This window comes from Abrus precatorius, unplaced genomic scaffold (assembly GCF_003935025.1).
Source record: "Abrus precatorius isolate BTA unplaced genomic scaffold, Abrus_2018 Scaffold8, whole genome shotgun sequence".
NCBI classification, from domain to species: domain Eukaryota; kingdom Viridiplantae; phylum Streptophyta; class Magnoliopsida; order Fabales; family Fabaceae; genus Abrus; species Abrus precatorius.
This window is the reverse complement of record NW_020874428.1, coordinates 13,172,231-13,188,822: the sequence shown is the minus strand read 5'-3', so window position 1 is coordinate 13,188,822 and position 16,592 is coordinate 13,172,231. Positions and strand designations below refer to the sequence as shown.

Here is a 16,592-nt window from a genome sequence, read left to right as displayed (position 1 = left end):
TTATAGACAACAGTACCGATGATGATAGCGATACAAATATTAATAACGCTAACTACTCGTGATTATTTTTGTATTATTTCATACTTTGTTGTTTTATTTTTCACATTTTTATTGGGAATTTTTACTTCTATTATTATAATGATTTTAATTTATAACTTTTTCAATTGTTTTTGGAAATTTAAATTTTTATTTTATAATTTTTCTTATATTTACTTAATTATTATGATAATTAGCAATGATGAATTATAAAAGTAAACAACAGAAAAGAAAAAGTCAAAACATTGATGGATATTTATTAATTATAGATGATAAATTTGTCTATAAAATATACAAAAATTATTATAAATTTATTAATCCTTTTGTAACTTTACAAATGTAAAATTTGTTTATAATAAATACTTTTACATATGGTAAAATTTGTCTAAAAATTAAAAAAATTTAGACTATTTTTAATAATTTACAAACAAATAAATTCGTTTGTAATTTTTTAGAAAATCAAAACTATCTATAAATTACAGACGGGAGTAAAAATACTTTGATATGACTTATAGACCAGAAAAAAAGAGAGTCTTATCTATCTGTAAATTTATCTATAACATTAAAATTTATCGATAATCTTTTAAAAATTTATCTATATTCTGCAAAATTATTGTAGTGATTTTGTTTTTCCAATCGTAAATCACTAAAATAATGGATAATTGGTTTTCAATCAAAGCTAAGTATGTGAGCCAAATATATGCAGAGTACAAAGAAAATACAAGATGTCCACAAAGGACATTTAGAATATTTCAACAATAAGATTTTAGAAGTTAACTCTTTTTGTCACATTTTGTTTTTAAATTTGAGTTTTATGTCCATTTATAATGCTTCAATGATTCAGGTAGTCGTTTATAGTAGTTGTGCAGTTGTAAGTATTTTTTGACATAACTAATCTTGAATACTAGAGGTTGTTATTTTCTACTTTGTTACATATTAAAAAAATACATTTAGTAAGTTGTTAGGTAAGTTTATTCTATCTGATGAACCATTCTAACAATGGTCTCCAACTAATCTTTTGAAACTTTCTTGAAGTCTTCTTGAGCACAAAAATCTTTACTCTAATTGATTTTGTAAGCTTTTGAATGTCTTCTTAGAGAATAATCTTTGTAATATATTTATATTTAATTTAGTGCTTAGGAGATTCATCTTTTTTATGCGTTAAAATATTTTGATGACTACTTCTAGATAACAAAGTCTCTCGGATTTGCAATTCTTTTTAATGAACATGTTTTGCTAAGAAAACTTAGATCAAATAATTAATATCATAAATTTAACACGAAAAAATATTTATTTTAAAATACTTTTACAAAATGTACTCAAATACTGTTAAGAAGTAAGTCAGTAAAAAAAAAGCAATAAACAATACCCTGACATAAGAAACAACAGTAGAAAAGAAGATTGCTCACTCTATACGCGGTGCTTGCAAATTTCCACGTTATAAATGGAAGATGCAATCTAATTTCCATGTGATTTCTTTCTTATTCTCAACGACTTTGATTTAAATAATGGTCTAAATGCGTATTTAATTTCTTTGGTTAGGTATAACTCAATTCTTCAATCATGAAGGCTAAGGATTTTATATTTCTATTGCTGAAAACCGTGTCCCTATGTCTCTGTGGTCGCCTTTGTTTTGTTATAAGGAAAAACCAAAGATATTTCAATGTCCCCAAACCCAACACTACCCAATTCCCCTCTTCCCAAACGCATTAGTTCCATGTCGTTTACACTGTAAAGAAGATAATTAATCATTAATTCAAGATATAAAAAAGATATATTATTGAGCCTCTACTTCTAGTTTATTTGAATTGTCATTATATTTACTTTACAAGTCACCAAATGTAATGAATACTGTACATGTCTAAACATTTCGTATCTGATATGATGAAAATATGTTAGATACAACTGAAGGTACTTAAATAAAATGGAGCAAAGAATGTAAGTTGTTGATTATTCAACATTTCAATAATTTTCTTGTGCGGCGGCATTCTAACTCGCTTGGGTTTGGTCCGTTTGGATAAGACGAAAGGGAAAGGATAAAGACTTAATTAGTAGTAAATAAAACTTGTGTGGATGTTAATCTCTTGGACGCTTACAATTTCCACTTAATACCAATAAAAAAGACGTATGTGATTGATGACATGTTTGATTCATTTCACACTTGAAGTCACAACACCATTGGTTACACTTGTCCCTCCCCCGCTACATGCACATACAGGTAAGTTAGCATTGTAATTATTTTATACAAATGAGACAATAAACTAAATGGGTTCTCCAAGAACATGTTATTTTCATCCTTGTTGAAATCATGGGAAGAGGGCTTTTATGTCATTTTCTAGTCGCATGCTCTTTGAAGATCTCACGCGGTAGCAAAAAAGGGAAAGAAAATTGTCCAACTTTTCCCACCAATATTGGTGTTGGTAGCAATAAGGTTTGAACTAGGAAAAGGAGACGACTTACGCAACTCTGACTTCGTCAAAAAGTACAACCATTTCCCATTTTCACTTTTAGAAATTTCGGTGTCAAAAGTTCATTCCTCCTTCTGCTTTCATTAGTTTATTTCATTCTTCAAAATAAAATAAAGATAAGCTTTTAATTGAATATTGTTTTATGTAAAACTAAAAAATAAAAATAAAAATAAAAATCGAACATCCACACCGTAGTTAAATTTTATTCCCATATTCCGCGCCCTCGAAAAGAGAAACACAACGTTCACATAAAAGTAAAATAAGCTTAAAATAAAACAAACACATAACGTGCGGTGGAGATATGATGAAAGAATGTACGTCACTGGCCACGATTGAATCATTTCAAGATATAACCAAACAAGTGCCTCGGTCGTTTGCTACACTGTTATAATGTCTAGTCCCACTCGTTTGTTTTTAGCATTTTGATGTGAAATGACGCAGCAAAATATTATATATATATATATATATATATATATATATATATATTTTAATCAAATTAATTAAAACACTCAACCTTTTATTCATGCAAATTGTAATGAATTTTATATTTATAAAACCAATACATATAATAAATAAGATTTGTCAACCAAGATTGGACCGATTAGTAAGGATTTGATTCGTATTTTACAGGAATAAAGGTTCAAATCCTTCACAGTCAGCTTCTAGAATTAAACTTACCTAAACTCTCTTATACGACAAAAAAATAAAAATAAAATCTGATATATATATATATATATATATATATATATATATATATATTAGTAATTAGTAATATTTTATGCATTATATTCGGATGTTATTATTTTAAAATTTAATAAATATTATAAATTTTAAAAAATAATATTAAAATAAATATTTAATTAAGAAATTAAATACTTAATAAAAAAGTCATGTAGTATAATAAGGATGAGAATTAATTTTTACAAACGTTCTCATTAATATAGCTCTTAAAGCATTCTCGTGTAAGAATTATAAATCATATTTTACATGAAAAGAGATTGATAAATATATTTAGATATATGTTATATTAATTACATTTTGAAAAAAATAAATGTTTTCATTTGAAATGTTTCATTTTTAATTAATATTTTATTTTATTCATTATCAAAATACCAGATACATCAAATTATATATTTAATTAAAATATTAATAATAAATTATATATATATATATATATAGGTATTCATTTAGTAACGGGGCTTTTTTCTACAATAAGGATATAACTTAAATACTCTAATATACTGTAAAATTATTATGTATTACTACTTCTAAGTAACTACTACTTTGTGAAGCAAGATGGACAATTAGAAGATGGCATGATGAAAAAAATTATTTAAAAAAACACATAAAATTTATTTTGAAAAAGAAATTTGGGGTATTGTATGAGATTTATCAAATACTGAAACTTCCATAATATTATCAAAATAAATAATAAATAATATATTTTAAAAAATTTTAAATAATCTCTGCCATCATTTGATAATTGCATCATATATCAATTTAAAATAATTAGTAACATGTATATTATACTATATTAATTAATAACTAAAATTATCTTTAATATCATAAAATTTATGAAAGAATAATACTGACAAAAAGATTTAAAAGACTGAACACATATTTAAAAAATAAAACCATATTTACACCTAAAATTAATTTGAGTTGTCTTTTTCGATTAATATAACAAGTTTGTGTCGATAAAACTTAGTTTTCACAGGGTTTGTAATTGAGGTAGAATGAAAGGACTCAATGGCCTCTGGAATGAAAAGCCACAATTGCCACTACACTGGTTGCTGTAGGGCCTAACATTAGGAATCTTATTCTTTTAAATATATTTTTTATTAATTAAATTTTGTCATAAATTATAAAATTCATGTAGATTGTATTTTCAAATTAATAAATTGCGCTATTTTTTATAATTTTAATAAAAATTTACTGATAAATAAAAAAAATTAACATTTTTATAGTAAAAAGAGTAGTGTAGTGTTTTCATTTGCAGTTTGCAACTCGCGTGATGGGTATCTTTGTCATTGTTCCATAATAGTTTCGTGAGGCCAATGCTAAAGTCAGAGATAGACAAGTTGCTGTGAATGGCAAGGCAAGAAGTTTCGTTAATTCTTGGTGGGTTTTTCCACTTTGCTTACCACTTCATTCGGTTCCAGAAGATGTGATTATCTTCATGATTACCATTTTTTTAATAAGTTAAATAAATGGGCCACTTTAGAATATATCGTATGCTCATAACTCATTGTTTCTTTAATTGGGTTGCTCAATTCCCCTTAATTCACCCCCATATTTTAATTCATTTCAAATTTGAAACTTAAGTCTAGTTTTTGAAATTTATTTATTTTTCTTCCTATGTCCACATCTGTATTTATTAAATTTTATTGATTGTGCTTATCAATTCTTCAAGTTTCTTCTTGTTAATTATTTTTGGTTTATCTAATTTGTTGCTTTTCCACCAATCTGACCTTCCCAACGAAACCAATTTTTTTATTATATTAAGGAGCCTTCAAGAGGTTGTCTTGCCTTTTGCTTTGCTGTAATCTCTCTTGCACTTGGTCAAAATCCTTAGCCTAGTTCTTTTTTTTCTCTACCTCTAGAAACAATTTCTCAGGATCATCCTCATCTTCGCTGACAGGGCAGGAAGAAAGCTGTGGTCGAAGTGTGTTCTTCTGGGTTTCTAGTTGCATAAGGTACACTTCTGTTGTCTCTTGATTTCTGTGTCTAGAATCTTTGATTTATGCTTTTAAACTTGGCAACTTGTCTTTCATTCTAATAACGGGTACTATATGGTACAATCCTTGTGATTATTTGTGAATAAATCGTCTTTTTAATTCTTTTGTTTCTGAATTTGCTTTTTTTATGTTTCTTAAAGGATGTTTTGATTTTTTCTATGATGTGTTGGTGGGTTCTCCAAAAGGGGTTTGGTTTAACCTCTTTTCTGTTTCTGCATTTGCAACAAGTTGGAATTTCAAACAAAACTGGACTTTGGCAGGATTTTTTGTTATCTTAAAATAACGTTGTCTTGTCATAGAGGTACTTAGCCGGTAGATCCTCCCGGCAAAACACATAGTGATGGTTACTATCCAAAACGTTTTATACATGGTCATTAATGTCATCTATGTAATCAATTATCAAAGTGAGTTGGAACCGTAGTTGACTAGTTGTTGCATCGCTCTCTTATGCTTTAACATCATAATTTATGTTCATAGGAGGAGGAGATTCATTTCTTTGTTGTTTCTGGTTAGAGTAAACATGTCATATTCGAAGAGCAAATGTTTTGTCAACCTCTCAGTCATAGAACTTCCTCAAATTTTAGCTGCAGATAAGTTTAAAGAATGAAGAATCTTGGATCCATATGAAAGATTTTGTTCCCTGAGCATTTTGATTTGATTCCAAGAATAAATATACTGTGTATGTGGCTGGAAATACAAATCTTCAATTTTTATTTTTCTCTTCCAAATATAGTGAGGCCTCTATGTCAGAAAGAACATTCTTTGCTAATTGCTACACTGGGTGGAACTTCATCTGCCATGTAGTTTCATATGTGACCAAAGCTAATATCTAAATTTTGTTGATGAGGAAGTTGAGTACTCTTTGCTGGCAAAGTGAGATTGTAGTTACTTCTTGGATACACTCAAAATCATAGTATTATTGTAAATTGAAATAATTATCAACCAGGTTATTCATGAGACTTATTCTGTGAAGCACTAAACTTGCAAATGCATTCATTATGTTTTGTCCTGTTTATGTAGATTGGTTGTTCTAATTCTGACTGAAAGTCTTTTCTAAATCTGTTGTCTTCTCCTATTGTTTCTCCAATCTCAGAATAGACATTCTGAAAGGCTGAACAAGATTTCATCAGTGAGCACCTATTTCACTAATTCTCAAGGTGAGAACAGAAAAATAAATAGAAAAAGCATGGCAGTTTTGATTGATGGCAGTTCTTGCCGCAATTTTTCTGACAAAACATTTGTGATGTTTTGGTTACAGATTGAAACTTTTTATGATCTGACTGAATAAAAGGAAAACTATGTCATTGGTTATATCTACGGAGCTGAGTGATACAACATATAGGAATGCCAAGCTCTACTCGCTAAAGGGAACCAATGTTACACCTGACTTGTCCTCCCACAATTTTGCTCCTGATAAGCACAGAAACATGTACATGACAGACTCTTACTCCAGTGAAAGCTATGAAAAGTACTTCCTTGATTCACCTACTGAAGAACTAATAGAATCATCTAGTTCCAGCATATCTGGAAATTCAATTCACCCTGATGGTGCTTCTTCTTACCCGCTCAGAGTTAGCTCGGGAACTTCTATGATTACTAATAACCCGTTTGATACTTCTTTCTTGTCTACAAGGCATCGCAATGCTTATCAGTCCAACTTCAGTTCAGATTTCTTGGAAAATGGGAGCCCAGATTGCCTTGATTTTGATGGTGAAATGCGATTGAAACTACAAGAATTGGAGAGGGCTTTGCTTTCTGATAATAATGATGAAGAAGAGGAGGAAGATATATTTGAGACTGTTCAAAGCATGGAGATTGATCCTGACATGGCTGAGTGGGTCAATCCCATTCAAGATATGCTGCTTCATGACTCACCAAAGGAGTCTTCATCTTCAGATTCTTCCAATATTAGTAGCATTAGTAGCACCAAAGAAATATCACAAAACTCGCTACGGACCCCAAAGAAAATGCTTTATGACTGTGCTTTAGCTCTTTCAGAAGGAAATAAAGACAGAGCCTCATTTATGATAAATGATCTTCGACAAATGGTCTCAATTCAGGGTGATCCTTCTCAAAGAATTGCAGCTTATATGGTGGAAGGACTTGCAGCTCGTGTGGCTTCATCCGGAAAATGTATCTATAAAGCTTTGAGATGCAAGGAACCTCCTTCTTCGGATCGCTTAGCAGCTATGCAGATACTATTTGAGGTGTGCCCTTGTTTTAAATTTGGATTCATTGCTGCAAATGGCGCAATTGCTGAGGCGGTTAGAGATGAAAAGAAGGTTCACATAATAGATTTTGACATCAATCAAGGAAGTCAATACATAACTCTAATACAAACACTTGCTTCAATGCCAGGTAAGCCACCTCATGTGAGATTAACTGGGGTTGATGATCCTGAGTCAGTGCAGCGATCCGTTGGTGGCCTAAATATCATTGGACAAAGACTTGAAAAGCTGGCAGAAGCACTTGGATTGCCATTTGAGTTTCGAGCAGTGGCATCAAGGACCTCAATTGTCACTCCATCAATGCTCAATTGTCGTCCCGGGGAAGCACTTGTGGTGAACTTTGCATTCCAGCTTCATCACATGCGAGATGAAAGTGTATCAACTGTCAACGAACGAGACCAGCTTCTTCGCATGGTTAAGAGCCTGAATCCAAAACTTGTAACGGTTGTGGAACAAGACATGAACACAAACACCTCGCCTTTTCTCCAGAGATTTGTTGAAACCTACAGTTACTACTCTTATGTGTTTGACTCACTTGATGCAACTCTCCCTAGGGAGAGCCAGGACAGGATGAATGTAGAAAGGCAATGCTTGGCAAAGGACATTGTCAACATTGTTGCGTGTGAGGGCGAGGATAGAATAGAACGGTATGAAGTTGCAGGAAAATGGAGGGCAAGGTTGACAATGGCTGGTTTCACTTCATCACCAATGAGCACAAATGTTAGAGAAGCAATTAGGAAACTCATTAAGCAGTATTGTGACAGGTTCAAGATGAAGGAGGAAATGGGGGGTCTTCATTTTGGGTGGGATGACAAAAACTTAATTGTGGCTTCAGCATGGAAGTGACCAAGACAATTCTTTTGTTACTTGTGAGGCTCATACTTGTAGTGTTAATGTAGTATTTGTTCGTTTGTTTAGTCTATGTATCTATGTATGTTTAAGCTTGGTTCAGACCCTGATGTATACTAACGTTCAATACTATGCTAATACGAACTTTCATGATACTACTGTTTTGTTTAGTTTAAATGAAAGAAAGGAAATAACGGGATTTTAACTGACCGGAGAGACATTGTTTGGTTTACGAGGAAATAGAAGGAGAAGAAAGGAAAATTAAATGAATTTGTTATTATATGTTTATAATGGTTAAATATATCTATTAAGCTAAGAACATTAACTTGTCTAAAATATATTTTTCCCTTCAAATTCTCCCACATTTGAAGGAGAGCCTAAAGTTGAATAAGGAAGAATTTTAGCTCTCTCTTCCTCTTCCGTCAAATATGAATAAATTATAAAAATTTCTCCCTTTGCTTCCTCTCTGCGCTCTTCCAATCAAATACTTGTGTAAATGTTTAATATGACTGGGGAACAATGAAGTATACAACAGTATAAAGAGCTATGCTTTTGCTTAGAGCCTTAGAGGTTTATAATAGCGTCAGTCCTTGTTGCATAATTTTGTATTTCCTCTTCTGTTTAACAAGTTCATACAGAGATTCATTCAGTTTTAATATGGATGCCCTAACCAATCAACGGCTATTCCATCTCCATTATCCATTGAGCCCGCTCTAAACAATCCCCTTTCGCTGGATTATTGCTGATGTAATCATAAAAAACTAATTTTTTGAGAATTTTAGACTAAGCTTTTGATATAGGATACATTTCTTGTTGGAAGTATCATTGATCCCATTGATAACGAGTGGGACCAAATAATTCAACGGGGCTAGTTGCTGAACTATACCACATAGTTTCAGCTGCGAAAAAGACAGCAACGATACTATTGAAAAGAACGGTTTCAATATTTCCCATACGCAATCTTTTGTATAGACGTTGGGGTGGACGCACACTAAGATGGAAAAGACCCACTAATATGTCCAATGTTCCTGCTACAATATGATGAGAAGCTATTTCCCCTGGAACAAAAGGATCAAAACCTTAATGGGATCCTTTCTTTTGGCAAGAGGAGAAATTACCAAACGTCTAGCATTCCCTCACGCTTGGCGCCAATTTTGCTTAAGTGAAAATATCAACAAATGTGTAGAAAATTTTATTTGATTTTCTCGCTCAAGCTAGAATATCTTTGCTTTAGCGAGAATTCTCGAGAAAGAAGTATTTAAGTGACTTTATCATTTTAAACTTGTATCAAAAGGTAAATAATCATTCTCATCTCACTCTTAGTTCTCTCATTCCCTTCGCTAGTTAAAAAACACCCTTACTTTCAAAAATCTGAGCTTCGATATTCTTTCCACTCAATCTCTAGTAAGTTTTTTGGAGCTTATACTTCTAATCTTCCTTCTATTTCATCATTTTTCTTCTTCTCAAATGTTTACTCTACTTTATAATGCTTGAGAAGAACTTGGTCTTTTGGACATCTTTCACCCAAAACTTCTAGGTGAATTATCTACTCAAAGTGAGTAGAATTCTAACCCATCAACTATATACTCTTTGTTTCTGTATATGGTTATATACTTTTTATTCTATTAGTATAATTTGCAAATGGATTCTTTGAATGCTAAATTTCATATTCAACTCGAGGATCCCTTGAATTGGAAAATTTTCTAGAGAAGATTAAGAGAAGAATGAGATTTAGTTATTTGTTTAAGTTGATGAACTAGATAATAAATGCTTTATTGTCTCTTAAATGATTGGAATGTGATTTATATGCAATTTGAACTGAGTTCGAAGGTGTATGACCTTCAACATGATTAGATTAATGTATGATAAGAGTGGAGAAATTCCATTATAAAAAGTCAAATGACGAGGAATAAATGATGGAAAATTTAGTGTGGATAGTTATATCAATATATTGAGAGTATAGAAAATGGAGATGATTTTAAAAATCTGGAGAAAATACAAGGTGGTGACTGTTATTCATAGTTGCGCATAATGTAATAAAAACAAAAACTATTAATAATATGCTTTTAAAACTGCTTTTGGTTGTTTTAGTTTATTAGATCAGGATTATAGTCAATAGTAGTTTTTACATTTTTGGAATAATTTAGTTTTTTATTCAAATTTGTTATCAATCTGTCAGTTACATAATTAGTTTCTATTTCTTTCAGTTATTATAAATTTACTATTACTATTCAATAAAATTGAGTTTTTCTTATTCCTTCTCACAATTTTGTACATTTTTTTTCTTTATTTTTTTCGGTGCCATAAAAGCTAACAAAAATAACACAGGTCACACACTTATTTCTTGACCATACTTTTAACTATATTTTTGCTAAGGGGCTGAGTATTGTATACGTTATATCCATGTATGACGACTAACTGACGACTATCCATACATGTAGAAGACCTCAAGGGATCACAGGAACAATGATTGGTCATGATAAGAGTCTAGGAGAATGTTTAAAGTACTAAAAGATTATGATCATATTGTACAGAAAATGGTGTATACGTATTGAATTGTGTGATTTTAGTATATGTGTTATGATATTGCTGACATGATTATTATTGTGTTTTGTTTGTCATTGTAAAATATCAAATTGATTATCTTGGTTATGTTTAGTGGTGAAGAGAAGACTCATCTTTACTCACATTTTCAGGCAATGAAAATGACCATCCCTCAGACTAGTTAGGTTGACTAATCCAGACTAGGATCATATTTTTCAGGATTTGATGTAGGAATGATCTGCTCATTAGGACTTGATGTTCTTTGATCTTGTAATTATTTAAATTAAGTCATAATATATTTTGTTTACGACTTGTAAATATTGAACTCCTGAATTTATGTAATACCAAATATAATAATTATTTACTGTTGTTCAAATTGTATTTTATATAGCAAATTATGTTGCAATGAGAATTGTTTAATTATATGTTAAATTCTATCATTTCAAATATTATTAAACTTTTTATGAATCAAGTGGCAACAAATAAAAGTTTTAAAAATTTTGCTAAGTTTTCTCGTATTATATTCCAAAAAGAATCAATTAATAATTTAATGAATATTATATATCCTTTATGAATTATGTAAAAATGAATTATTAAGTAAGAGCGTCACAAGTAATGCAATAATGAAGCCAAATTAGATGCTTTAGAGGTTTAACTATGTAGAAATGCATAAAGACGATTATCTTTAATAACTTAGATGTGAGAGCTAGTGAGACATAGGGATTCGAATCCCACATAGCACCAGATAATTATAGATACACTTAGACTAACATGAGTTAGCAAATAAGTGATGTTTAATACCATTAATTTTGCTGCCTTTGTATGGAAAAATAGGAATTTTGGTGCAAGGTTTCTCGCTCAAGCGAGATATGTCTCGCTCAAGCGAAACAAGGTTTTTGGGCCAACCATTTCAGAGCACCCTCGCTCAAGTAAGATAGGATAAAGTTGTCCCAACTGTCCTCTCGCCTAGGCATGTAATCTTAGAAAAATAGGGAGCTCTCTGGACTTATTCTTGCTCAAGCGAGAATACTTCTCAATCAGGCAAGAATACTAGATAATTGAGTAAAATCATTGTCTGATTTTCTCACTCAGGCGAGAATCGAGCTCGTTTAAGTGAAAATCAGCTCGCTCAAGTGAGAATTGATAAACAAATTGGCAAGTGTACCAAATTATTTACAGTAACAAAATAGATTTTATCGTATACTGAGATTAATGTTAAGTATCAAACCACAAGAATATTACTAGTTAGGTCATAAAACAGAGTGAGAATGTAAACGAGAATTTTAGATAATGAACAGAATGTAAAAATGAAGTGTAAGTGTTGGAAAATTTAATTAATAATAAGAATAAAAATTCAGATGTAAGGGATTGATTATAAATGAAACTAAACTGCAGAATGTAACTAAGTAAAGGAATGAAAATGAGTTTTAAATTAATTAAGAAGTGGGTTGAGTTCAGAATCACTTAATCCTTTACCATTGCATAAAAAAATATATATAACACAGTTTACAATCCAATCTAAAACCAGATTTTCTACAATACTTAATACCAATTCCTTGGTTGATTGGTTCTAAACAAGTTTTAGATTCTCAATTCCTTAGGTAACCAAGAAGATGATCAACATTAAATTTAGAAATTAACAAGACCACATCATTATAAATTCTTATTTCTAAATAATCCATAACAAGCAATGTTCAGTTCATTGCAATAGACAAAAGATTTAGTTCATCCTTTCTCAATCCCAATAAAATTAGCAAAACATAGTAGAAATAAAGAAGAAAAAATTGAAATATACTGCAAAAATAAACTTTCTATTCAACTGAAAGCAAACTACAAGGAAAATGTAAATGTAAGAATTACTGTTCCATTAAAAAGTAAAAGGAATGGAGGGATGTAGCCCTATTTCCTATCAAAATCCCATACAAAAGCAAAGCAAAAATGGAATGAAAGACATTTGTATGTAAGAATATATAGAAAACCTAGAATTTTGTGTCTAAAGAGTGTAATAAAAGACATGGCCTTTAGCAGAAAATTCTGTTTTTATATGCTCTATCAGGCTTGTGTCCCCACAATCAATCATGCATGTGCTCACAAATATATCTTGCAGCAATTCAATTTCTTCTTTTTAGATTCAATTGCGATTTCTCTTCTAAATCTTTCAAAGATCAGTTGTCAACTATCAATAATTGAACAATTCATTACATTCCCAGTAATATCATTTTTCAATGAATATTTCAATTAATTTACATTAATTTAAATAATTTATGCAATGAAATGTGCCATAAGCATTCAATTTACAACATGAGTCAATGACTCATCAAGAACGCGTAGGTTTGAAGGCTATTTAAGGGAGTTCACGTTGAAAAATTTTATTTTTCACCAAAATCACTTCTCTATCTCTATCTTCTTTATTCTTTTCCTCTCTTTTATCAGAGAAAGCCTTCTATAACTCTTAATCTCTCTCAGATCTGAACTCGAACATTTATCCATTCAGATACAAATAAGTTTCTTATAGCTTAATTCTCAAACTTCATTCTTATTTCTCAGTTTTCTCTTAATCTAAAGTTTTACGCTTTGTAATACTTGAGAAAATCTTAATATGTAAGATGATATCCTCCATCAGAACTGTTATACCTTTCTCTTAGATCTCTAGGAAAATTCAATCTGAGAAAGGTAAGGGGAGTTGATCCCAAATCATAACTCCTATTAAAGTATTTTGGTTTGAAAGTTTTTTTAATTAGAAACACAGAACCATAATGTTTTCTTAAAATCTTAGGTATAGGAATAAAGATTTTTAGACATGAAAAACCCACGATTATCTTCTGAACTAGCCAAATACAATTTTACCGTAAAAGCTTTGAACATAATGATTTTTAAGAAATATTATGATTTTACTATTAAACATTATTCATGTGTAGTTAAGATTGTTATTTAATACTTTGAATAATAGACATACTATGAACATTGGATGATGTTAAACTATAGAATAGGCAGTTTTATTAAATTGTATGTCTGGGTTGGGTCTGAAGATGTTCGACCTTCGGCACATTGTATTGATATGTGTGGTGCGAAATTGATTGATAGTTTTATGTATTAGATGATACAATAAATATAAATGTTGTCTGATAACAGATATATGCTAAAATTGGTGGATTCATATTATTGATGAAAAGTGTTTGACTGATCTTGAATGAAGTAAAACTATTATGTGTAAAAGGAGATAATATGACCTGATTGTGGAATTGTGAGATGTGTTATTATAATACGTGAATCATACTAGATTGACATATGTGATTATGATACAGGTACTGTGATATATTGAAAGGTGTATTCATAATACATATATTGTAATGCATTAATTTATATGATAACAACCCACGTATTATGACATGCTAATTTGTGAAAAGTATATGGAAGTGGATGAGATATGTTGAGAACATGTATAGATAGTCACAAAAATACACTGAAGATGTGGAAGATGAGAGTGATTTTGAAAAATCTAAAAGAAATGAGGGTGGTAGATATTTTTCTTTGAATGCGCATAATTAATGAAAATGGAGGAAAAAGACATCATAAGCCTCACACTCATTTCCTGACCTAAACTTCTGACCACACTTTTGCTAAAAAGGGTCGGGTTAGTACATGTTGTATCCATGTTCATCAGCTAATTAGCAACTATCTATACTATGAAGATCTCAAGCGATTTTAAAGGCAATGATTGTAAAATTATGATGGATGTGAAATAGTATAGTAATTGTGTGATTTATTTAATATATGTATTGAAACATATCGATTAATGTTATGATATATGTGTTGTAATACACCGACATGTGCGATTAGAACACATGTATTATGACATATTGATTGATGTGATATAATACATGTATTATGACATTCAAATCAGTGTAAAAATATAAGTTATAAATATTGCATATGTGATTGATTTACTATGTGTGCTATATTGTGATAGTCATTGTATGATTTGTGTGTTATTGTCATTTAACTTACATCTAACAGGTTATAATTTATTATTTCACTGACCGTTATATATAAGTTAAATGAAGGCTCAAATTCTAAGAAGATTTTCTTTCACATATATTGATGCAGTTTCAATTTATAAAAAATGACTTTTTTAAGTTGATAAAATATTGAATAGCAATTTAGATATTTAGGATTTTCTGCAAACCTTATGTGTGAAGTTCATGATTTTTGGAATTAAAATTTTGCATCCATTCTTACAATCTCAATTCATTATAAAAATTAGCAAAAAATAATGGTTTAAGTGAATATTGACGAAATTTGTGTGTTTATCACTATATAAAATTAGCTTAAGTGAATACAATATAACTTAAGCAAAAATTATAGAAAATGATTTTTTTGCATCTTTTAGCTTTCAATTATATCTCTTTAGTCATTATCTATATTTCAATCTAGCCAAATAGATCATTTTAAAGATAATTGAAATGAATATATGATATTTACAAATTTAATTGGTTCAATTTACAAATATCACAATTCAAAGTATGACAATGCAAAGAGAGTATGATTGTTTATATTGTTAGATTTGGGAATAAGTTTGCATTCTATTTGGAAGAAAAAATAAAGAGAAACTGAAGTAGGATAAAAAAAATTAAACAAAACTTTTACAACACTATTCTAAGCAAGAATTATTTGATTTCTTGTTTTATATATTCCTTTCAAATTTTAATAAGAGTTATTAAATTTTTGAACTTACAGAAAATATTTGAACTAGTTTTAAAAATAAAGATGAAAGAAAGTAATTTTAAGAGAACATAGTTAAATTTTATGTAAATGAAAAAGAAAACTTAATTTTATAATTGTCACAATTATATTTTTAAAAGAAAAATATTTTTAAAGGACTTGGTTTAAATATATAATACTTAGAAATTCTTACTTTGTAAAATTTATTAAAGATTAAATTATAAATATTATAATTTTTAAAATATATTATAACAAGTCATCTTGTATCACCTTAATTATATAGATTAAAAAAATTATCAAATCAAATTTGGTAAGTAGGACTGTTACAAAACTATATTAAAAGAGAAGGTTGATATAAAGAGTACTACTGATGAGTGTTCTTAAGAAATCAAGAAATATAACCAAAACAAAAAATTAGTTTTTAATAAAATAAAACTTTAAAAAATTATTTTATTATTATATATTTTTAAAATCATTAGTAAATGTTTAAACCTTTAGCATTTATCAGTGTAATTTATGTGATGATGAACTGATTGTAAAAACATTCAGACGCAATTAATGTATGTTGGTGCCAATTCTTTCATATTCCAACTATTTGGCAGCTGTTCCAATCCATTTTTCGGTGGCACGCATTACTTTCATCGATATCCCTCCTTCAACTGAAGATTATTGAAACGCAAAATCAACTGACCATAAACCTAGCTTTAGGGAAGCATTTACAAAGTTATACGTAGGAAAATAATTTATTACTTTTTTATAATATCTTAACGTTATAATATTACATAAAATATCTCTTATACTTGTTACAATAAACTTCAAAGTTAAATTTATAAACAATTGTAATTTGATAAAAAAAAATTATTGAACAAGTATTTAATTAAAATATTCACCCAAACATGCTAGAATAACGTAATTACGTTAAAACTTTAAAACAACTTTAAAACGTATTGTACATAGGAAAGTATCTGAAGACAAAAAATTACGTTAAAACTAGAACAATAATTCTA

General features: G+C 29.6%; 1 protein-coding gene across 6 annotated transcripts; it reads left to right on the top strand.

Annotated features, from left to right (window-relative positions):
- The first annotated feature begins 4,572 nt into the window (after positions 1 to 4,572).
- Positions 4,573 to 8,511, top strand: LOC113846209 (scarecrow-like protein 1). Of its 6 annotated transcripts, none has more exons than XM_027474212.1 (4): positions 4,573 to 4,625; positions 5,146 to 5,200; positions 6,336 to 6,399; positions 6,501 to 8,511. In XM_027474212.1, the coding sequence occupies exon 4, from the start codon at positions 6,541 to 6,543 to the stop codon at positions 8,314 to 8,316; it is 1,776 nt and encodes a 591-aa protein (XP_027330013.1). In that variant the 5' UTR covers positions 4,573 to 4,625; positions 5,146 to 5,200; positions 6,336 to 6,399; positions 6,501 to 6,540; the 3' UTR covers positions 8,317 to 8,511. The 6 variants fall into 6 exon arrangements, with proteins under 6 accessions (XP_027330013.1, XP_027330011.1, XP_027330015.1 ...); XM_027474214.1 differs by lacking the exon at positions 4,573 to 4,625 and adding an exon at positions 4,671 to 5,046 and having other exon boundaries at positions 6,501 to 8,480; XM_027474210.1 differs by lacking the exon at positions 4,573 to 4,625 and having other exon boundaries at positions 4,628 to 5,200; positions 6,501 to 8,473.
- The last annotated feature ends 8,081 nt before the right edge of the window (positions 8,512 to 16,592 follow it).

Bases quoted from the DNA above. Each gene is read 5' to 3' on its own strand.
- LOC113846209 (XM_027474212.1), top strand. From the start codon at position 6,541: ATGTCATTGGTTATATCTACGGAGCTGAGTGATACAACATATAGGAAT.